The sequence below is a fragment of the Opisthorchis viverrini genome (assembly GCF_000715545.1).
Source record: "Opisthorchis viverrini unplaced genomic scaffold opera_v5_118, whole genome shotgun sequence".
In the NCBI taxonomy this organism is placed as follows: domain Eukaryota; kingdom Metazoa; phylum Platyhelminthes; class Trematoda; order Opisthorchiida; family Opisthorchiidae; genus Opisthorchis; species Opisthorchis viverrini.
The window spans coordinates 1,120,163-1,129,346 of NW_008751774.1; the positions used below are offsets into that span (position 1 = coordinate 1,120,163).

The following is a 9,184-nucleotide window of genomic DNA, read 5'->3' on the forward strand; positions in this document are numbered from 1 at the left end:
TTCTCTGCCCTTTTTATCACCTGTTTTTACGCTTCGGGCATGTTACTTACACTTGCTAGGTAAACCATGCTACGACGCGAGTGTTAACGAAGAAACGATCTGATGGCCAGAATGCTTTGAAAGGTAAGTGTGAAATAACGCAACAGGTGAAAGAGCAATAGAGGTTGATCCACGAAACCAGCTATTGATATGAGCAAGGTAGCTGATTTAAAGGCCAATTTATTCCCGTGTAATAAATGCCCGTGCTGAAGCATCCAACTCACTTCACTAAAGTACTTTCATTCTTTTATAAAGAAGACTGCTCACAAGGTTGCTGAAAACTCTTCGACAGCCCACCACTGGTTTCATCCTTATTAGGGCTCATCAGGTAGGCGCAGTCCAAGAGTTTCCGTCAACCTTATGTTCTACTTTCACACTTCTTTCCTTGTGAATGCACAGTTCGTGCATCCATTTGCGTTTATGAATTGCAAGAATGAGTCCAAAATAAGGCTTATTCTTCAAACTGTCCCTTTGGAGGGGAAGGATGCTTCGTATTCAACGAATAACTGAAAAGACTTGCCTACATTTATGCACGTTTCATTCGGCACATGCAAGATATAACTCTATTCTCAGAATTTTTTGAGGACAGTTGTTCATAAATGTTCATGCGCGCCTACATCGGTGAAATTCACCGGTAGAGATATGTCGTTCGATATGAAGCGTAGTACTGTGTTCCTTTTATATACTAAGTGCCAGTCAGATGCACCTAAACTACCTTTAGAAGAAGACCTGGAATCTCACCGTTATCGGCCTGATGTCGTGTTTCATGCCTGTGGTTTTTTTCAGACACAACGCGATTAGGTTTCCATGTATCTACCGGTAATTTTAGCATGAAAAACGTGGCTGGGTCTGGGCTGATTTAAACTACTAGATGCTATCAGTGTTCTTTTTTCGACCAGGTTCATTTGATTGTGTCCCTGTTAAAATCGGGTCCAGTAGAACATACTTAAGCTCCAGGAGTGTCTTAATGTACGGTTGCGCACCATTACCCTCAATCGGAAAGTTCTGCTTACATGTTTGTTTATTGCCTATAGTCGGCGTGGACATGCAGTCATATCACTACAAACTAGAACTCTTGCAGGTACAGGCTTTTACACATCCTTGTAGATGCATCTAAGCCGAAACATACACTTATCTTGAAATAAATGCTTCTATTAATGCGCAGGTGAATGTGCACTGACGATGTCTCCTCCACTGGGGACGAAACGTTTGCAAGCCAATTGTCAAGCTCGGCGAATAGCTCAACTGCCATCTGATCAACCACCAGTAAACACACCCAAACTACCTATATTTCGACAAATTGACAAATGCTTCTATTCCTACCTGAAGCCAATGAGGTCGGGCATTTTCACCAAACACAATAGGTTTGCTTTTTCTTTTTTGCAAACATACATGTCGCGATACCAAAATTAGCCATCATAGTTGATCAGCATGACTCATTTTATTCCCGTAACTTGTGGCTTTACATTCTGAGATGACTAGCTTTTTGACCGTTTCTTCCCAATAGGTTCCGCATTTCCAAACACTTCTTCCAACATTTCGAACCCAGTCTATCAACACCTGATGACTCAGGCTGCAGCAAGGTTGAAAGGGCCAGGACCGGCTACAGCAACTGCTGCAGTAGCTGCCGCCGCTGCCGCGGTAGCCATGTCCAACAACCGCTTCCTCGCCAGTTCTCTTGGTGCAGCAGCCCTCCCCAGTCCACTTCCTTCTTTACTGGTTAGGGCAAACAACTCAGCTGCAACTTTGGGTAATTTCTTTCCCATATCAAATCAATCCCAAAACCATACTCCTTATTTGGTGTCTCCTACACAACAAGAACAACGACTTGCGTTGAATTCCTCGTCCAACCAGCAAACACAGGCACTGTTAGCAGCGGCAATGTTGGAAACTTTGAATCAGATGCCTGTGGCCAACACCAGTAACCAGCTTCTGCGTCATCCATTGGCTGGATCGTAAGTGCATTATTTATACCTGTGCACGAAATGGAACGTTCAACCCTGCAATAATATTCTGAACAAATGATTTGGTCTGTGGTTCACATCAACGTGTAAGCCAGCGCTATATTTGATTGCATAGACTAGTTGTTACCAGAATGGATATTGCGAACCTCAGGCGGGAATCAAAGCCATCCTTCCCCTATCTATGTTATTTCTACGGCTAGTCGCCCCACGAGTTCCACTGGAAATCGAAATTTAAAACAAAGGCGTGCTAGCCTTTTTCTTGCAGAATTCGTCTAATCGGAGTGGGGAATCGTTACAACTCTTGTCTACGAAACCAATGATCAGGTACATCAAACAACCTGATTGGAACATTCGGTCATAACCAGTCATTTGCAATCAAGTGTTGTCAAACAGGGCGACAGAATAAGTGCATTATATACAGCCGATCATATGGACATTCTTATCGGTGGCAAATACTGCGGCACTCATTCAGCTAACAAACTAACGAGACATGTCCAAATAGATCCAAAATTACCAGGATGTGATTCGGAAAGCCTAAACCAGTAAATTTTCGAGAAAAATTCTGTCGTGGGAGCTGTTATCATGAATTCTGAGCCACACTACTTCATAATGGACACTTTGCTATCAGGTCATTCATTTGAAAATCATGGAGCAGTTTTTTTAATTCTCATGGTGGATTGCATGTGTTTTCTATGCCCATAATCTTTTTATATAATAGACAATCCCTATACATAGCCTACCTCGATGATATGATCTAGTTTATTCAATCCAAGAACACAATCCCAATGGAGTGTGGCATGTTTGTTCCAGACCCTATATCGTCGACCCGTTTCTGTCGGCTTCCACGGGACAAACGAATAGTCTTCCAACGAATACAGCCCCCGGAATGAACTTTTTCAACACAGCAACACTGCAGCCCAACGTACTGGGAACCGAATCTCTACTTAGCCCGCAAATCAAATCTTGCAACTTGCTAAATTCTTCGCTTACAGGGACGAATGCAGCTCTACCGTCTGTCCCAAACGCGGTGAGTTTTAAATGATCAGCCATTCATAAGGTCCATATGGCATTTCTACTAAGGTCTAACCCACATAAAGAAACGAAATGTTTAGCCTATTCTTGTCATTCCTTCCCTTCGGATGAGTAGACGTTCAGCTGTAGCACCCTTTCGGTGCCTAGGTGCCATGCCACACGACGGAGGCGTAAGGGCTGGGATAATGCCAGGCCGCCCAAGCCTAGACAGGGGACGTCATGTGGCACAGGTCGGGTTCGTACCACGGACCTACCGATCAGTAAATTCGCGCTCTAACCAATTGGGCCATCTCGCCCAGGGACGATAAACCACATACACGTCGTACAGTGGTTAGCTCACTCTTGATTATCCTATTGTAAGGACAGTACCGTACGCTGGAGGCAGCAGACCTCAATACATTGATTTGTAGATCGAATTAGGAAAACATGTAGGTCTGTCAGGGGTAGGAGGAGTTGTTCATCCCTATGTTGCGAGCAGCTGCTGGGAAGCAGGAGCCATTTGTATCCCACTGGGTTAAGTCTGCCAGTGTCACCAACCAACATGGTAGCTCGGTTCTAAAACTCAACTACAGACTATATGAATTTTGAATGATTTTCTGCCAGCCTATATCCCAGTCTCTCCCAGTTCATAACCTAACTGCGTATGAGAGAGATGAACGGGCACTGTAAGGTGTATATTTCCGTGGCATCTGCGAGGCGTCACCAGTTCATCTGACACGCACTTGATGAAATCCAGCACTACGAACTCGACGTGCTCACCAGAAGCCAGACTCGGAGGTGACAGAGACTAACAAGAATGATGTTTTTAGCATTTCTGCTCACACTAACCAGTTTTTCCAAAACCTCAGAGATCGCACCGTTTTGCCCTAGGCAAACGAGCTTGGCCGCAGTGACGCAAGGGAATCAGTCAAATCGACCGGCCAGCTACATAGATTGGTTTGTCCGCAAAAACCAGGCTTTCTTTTGATCCCCAGTAGTTTTCAGGCAGCAATTTACAATTTAAGGTGTGAAAGTAGGCAGAACTGGGATTAGTCGTGAAGAGAGTATCCTTACTGCACATGGATCTCTTGGATGGATTTGTGCACACATTTTGCTTGAAGCTTCACAATGGTTAGTTTCCATTTGGCCAAAGAAACTCCGAGGGGAGTTCTAACTCTTCTGAGGAACTAATGCAAAGAATAAACCATCACATTTTGCAAAGGTTTTCTTTACATCAACGACTAAAGTTGTTGAATTGAGCAGAATCAAAGGCATCTTCTGCAGTGAAATTCAATCAGCAATCCAAAGACTCTAGCATGAATATTTGGAAGCAAAATAGGCGACGTCAGACCAAATACTTTAGAGATTGAACCATAGACTTAGTATTCAAAGAATCACGCATGCCTAGCATTCAGTGTTAGTTTAGTGGGAGGCGTAACAGAATAATCACCTACAATTATTGGGACCCACACTAGTGTCGTTTTCCACGCCCTAAAATGAAAGGCTCTTTGTGCTCCGTCTTTGTGCTGTTTCCATACTGCGGCTATCATTCCCAACTATCGTCTGTGTATTATAGTTCGAAGAATAAGTGCTCCGTAAAAGGTTCATAAAAGGTCCCTTCTTATTTCCAGACAAATCCTCTCCTAACGGCCATGAGACCAAGTCTGTCTTCCAACCTCAGCATGCCATTCGTTAGCGGTTTGGCCGGTTCCGCGCTTAACAGTCCCAGCACTGGGATGCAGGGAAACGATCTGTCTGGCTTTGATTCCAGGCTTTGGCTTTCAGCCCTTGGCAGTCAGAGTGGGGTCACAAGTTCTCTTTTGCAGTTGTGCCAACAGCAACAACAACAAAAACAACCGACAACTATGCTGAGAGATGCCATGAAACCTATTGGATGTGACAACAATCTAAATCTTGCAGCGTTATATCGACCCCAAACTTCTACAGCCGCTTCAGATGGCTATCCAACGTCTACTGGCCCGGGTCCGGTAAAGCCCTCAGGAGCCGGTGACGATGCAACATCCACTGGAGTAACTTACTGTTCGGACTTGATGACAACACAGTGAGTTTTCCCACTTTCGATGATAGTTGGTGCGAATGTCTCTGGAGCATGTTGTTGAAATTTTCGTTCGATGTACAATTCAGAAGTTGAGTCCACCCGTCAGGATAGTATCCTCAAGAAAGCTACACTTCTAAGAATAGGACATTTTTCTGTAGTCAGTCGAGATTTCATCCTGCCACTGAGGTCAATATGTGTTGAAAAGTCGAGAAGCAATTTAGAGCTGCTTTACCCTTACTGAGAATAGTCAGCCTACAACGCCCCACAAAACTCATCTTCGAATCCGCCACTTTCCTGCTAGTGCTTGAACACTCAACCCTTCGGTCTCGACCGGTCGAACAGCATGTTATTAGCTCTCATTTAGCCAGGATACAGAAACTAGCGATTGTTTACAAAGCCGTTCTGGAAAGGCATAAAACCGCTAATCCTTCAGTTATGGAAACCAGATCACATGGTTATGTATTGACTAGCTCCTAGAGTAGTGACTTCTTAAATGGAAGTTTCACGCAGCATGCGAAGTTATTTTTCTTCTGAGACACCTATGGGTTGATCGATTGGCTTGAATTGGCATTAGAAGAATCCACCGAAATGTTCTGGAAAACAGTTGTTCAGAATTATGGTCATTAGGTATGACTACTCCTTCACAAGGTTTTCTCCATCATCAGTCAACCTTGATGGTAGGTAGTGAGTCGTGTATGAAGTTCACCTGCGTTCATCCAACGTTTGGTAGTGCCCTCGGCAGCTCAGACGGCATAGCACTTGCCAGAAAAGCAAAAAGTCTACTGATACTACCTACCTCTAAACACGTATTTTCGTGCATTCTGTGTGTATTTGGCCTTCTCGGCCCTGTGCGCCGACACCATGAAAGGCGCACAAGTCTTCAATGAGTATTTACTAGCAGACACATTCAAGGAACCAATGTTTATTTTGAGAGCCTAACGGTACACTCATAGTTAAATAAATAGTTTTACTATTCACTGTTCCCGTCTTACTATGAGGAGGAAGGTCGTGGTACGAATAGCTTCCTGAACACAACAGATCCCTTGTATTGTCCTCGTTGCTTGACTGCAGACCAATTGCTTCCCCTGGTTGTCCCCAGCCCATCGCACGCATTTGATCACGTCTCACAAATCATACACCATCACAGATGAGGTGGTTATGTCATTCGGTCGAGTAAACTTTGGGAAGCGTCGGTACCAAGGACAAGCTTGGAAAAGCTACTCTCGGGGTCTCGCACGCAGAGTGTAATCTGAGTTGGGCTTACCCTGTGAGAGGTCGTCCTCCAGAGATACAATCTCAGTGAATTTTTCGTGTTATACATGACTGCTTGATAAATTAGTTTGCAACACACAGTATATCAAATTGCCTGCATAACACTATTGGTTAGTTGTCCAGTGACGCATCCAGCCCAGAGTTGTAAGTCAGCAGGACTGTCTACACACTGAACAACGAAAATATCACTAGCATGCTTTACATATCCTCTAATGAGATTCAACAACTTACCGCTACCAGCTCAGTGACTGTTTTGTTGATTGTGCTGTGACTTTTGTTGCTTTATCATGTTTTCTGGCGAATTAGTATGGCTGTTCAACTCTACCAGCTTGCCAATCGGAAATAAACTTTGAAGGAAAAAAATACTTCAATGCCTGTGTTACTGTCTGCCCCTCATGGTTGATAAATTTTTATGTAATACATTATACACTCGTGTCCTCTTAGCTTAGCTAACTTTATGGGAGATACTGGGCGCTTATAAAGTAAATTTTTCTGGAATGTACGCTAACTAAGCTAATCGTTTTTGTTGTTTCATGAAGGCACACAGATTCCCTAACTACCGCCGTTCCGGCCCCACCAACTAAGACCGGCTTCGGTGCTACGGCTGACCAAACTTATAATCCCCAAGTTGGTGTTAGCCTTTCGATGCCTTCTGTGATAACATCTCTTGGAATGCGATTGAATTCCGTTTCCGGGGGCTCATATCCTGGCGCTACCTATTCCTTCAATCTAACTTCACCACTCATCAACGACAGCCAGACGCTATCCGCCCTACTGGCGGGGACACAGACAACTCAGCCGGCCATCTTGCAATCTGGGCTTCCTTCGTCGGAATCTTTCGGCGCTCTTTGGCCTCCTGGATCTGGTTCGCCCAATCTTGGCAACTTGAGCCAAAATCTAAACACAGCTTTTGCCTGTCCCCTTCTACTGAACAATTCTTCCAGTTTGCTAAGGTCCACTCATCCCACACTACCTCGATTTTGAACCAATTGTGACAAGTCATTCTGTCAATACCGGGTCAAACCTAGGCTACTCCAAAGAAAGCTATGGAAGACTGTTTTCCAAACAAGCTGCGCCACAATTTAAAAACATGGCTGTACTTCTACTTTCGTTGTCCTCATCGTCGTTCTCTTTCCGTTTCTTCCCACTTTTTTTCAGTATCACTTTAGTTGAATTCTTGTTCGTGCCATGACTATTTTGACCAGAAAAATACGCAGTCAGAAAGCATGGATGATTCATTTTGATTTTGCGGGATGAATTGCTAAGCATTCGTTCACTTGTTTTGTGTTTCGAATCTTCTCTGCTATGAAGTAAATGCTGTTTTGAACTGATTTGTGATACGATGTTTTTATTTGCCCTTATGGTTCGAATTTGAAATGAACTACTTAAGTTTAAATATAGTAACTTAGGAGGCATGTTTCGTACGAAATACTGAACCTCCTGAGTTCCTTCGATTGGCCCTCGCAAACCCTGGAAACCGCGATAAACGCGAACCTCTTCATATCCTTGTAACGTACTACTCATAAGGTTGCTGAAAATCCGTCGACAGCTCACGACCGGTTTCGCCCTTTTTGGGGCTCATCAGGTAGGCGCAGTCCCCGGGTTTGCGTCAGCCTTATGTTCTAGTTGAAACCAAATTGCACGAAATTAGCGAATATACACTTATCTGCAAACTAATCTTTAAAAAACCAAATTACTTTGCAAATGAGTGTATATTCGCTAAGAGTCTCTTTAGTCCTCCAAAGTATGGCTTCGGCAAAGTGACACCTGACTCGAGGTGATCTCATTAATTCACCGCAGTTGCATCTTCTCCCGAAACTCAAACGTGGCTGGTCATTAACTCCCAGTAACGGGCATACCATGACAGTTCTTATCAATCTAGCCTAGGATGAGATCCATTGCTGGATGATGGACATAGACGGCACAAGATTCCAGATCATTTCACTGCATCCTAGTCAGTCATTTTCATAGGCCCACATGTTCGCTTCAAGGATGCTTTAGGTGCAGTTTTGTGTATTGAAAACCCAAAATCAGATTAGCTTCATCCCAACTAAACTGGTCAACCGAGTTAACAAAACAAGTTCAAAAAATGTGACCTCGAATTTTTTTGCGTGTGACGTCCCCCTTAGTTCGATCAGGAACAGCTTTAGAAACAGCTGATCGTCAGAAACCATGGAAGTGTCTGACGGGGATTGGCATCTCTTCTAAATTCTTGTCTCTTATAAAGGCTTTACGTGTACCCTCCCATGAATGCCAATTCCAGTGGTGTCAGGCAAGGGTGATTCTATTGTTCTCTCTCTTTAAACTTCATTATCACTGGGATGATTGAGCTCCCTCTACCTGTCTCTAGCACCCTAGGAACTGGATTACTCCCGAGGATTTCGCTCATGGACACTGCGTATCCAGATGACGCTGCTGTACCCCGACCAGAACCTTTAGAAATGAAAACTGTGCCAAATAATCTAAATAATTCTGCCGCATAATTCGATATGTCCTTCTTATCTGTCAAGTGCAAAGTGCTACTGTGGGATTGGGTGGGATCAAACTGCACATCCGCTTGCAAGTGAATCGATCGAGGTGATGGATGAGTTCTTCTATCACGCTGACTGGCAAAAGATGAACTCACTTCCGGAATTCGGAAGGCCAGGACACTGTTTGCAAACTTTGGATATGTGTGACACCGACGTGACATCTGGTCGACTGCTACGGCTTTGGTGCACCCTGCCGCGGTCGGAGGCGTTGTCGCAGCGTGCTAAAGATCTGCAGAATCTATCTGTGCCCGACCATCGGTGTCACTGAAGCAATGATTGATTCGGGTGGGAACACGGGTCAATAATAC

At 44.3% G+C, this 9,184-nt stretch overlaps 1 protein-coding gene across 1 annotated transcript in view; it reads left to right on the forward strand.

Moving 5' to 3' along the window:
- T265_05959 (hypothetical protein) overlaps nt 1-7,670 on the forward strand; it is a gene marked incomplete at both ends in the record, with an annotated part of 38,406 nt that extends 30,736 nt beyond the window's left edge. Inside the window, 5 exons of the mRNA XM_009171106.1 lie at nt 60-123; nt 1,547-1,994; nt 2,814-3,030; nt 4,646-5,076; nt 6,885-7,670. Of these exons, the coding sequence (XP_009169370.1) occupies nt 60-123; nt 1,547-1,994; nt 2,814-3,030; nt 4,646-5,076; nt 6,885-7,329 (1,605 nt within the window). The remainder of the gene's footprint in view (nt 1-59; nt 124-1,546; nt 1,995-2,813; nt 3,031-4,645; nt 5,077-6,884) is intronic.
- Nucleotides 7,671-9,184: the final 1,514 nt, after the last annotated feature.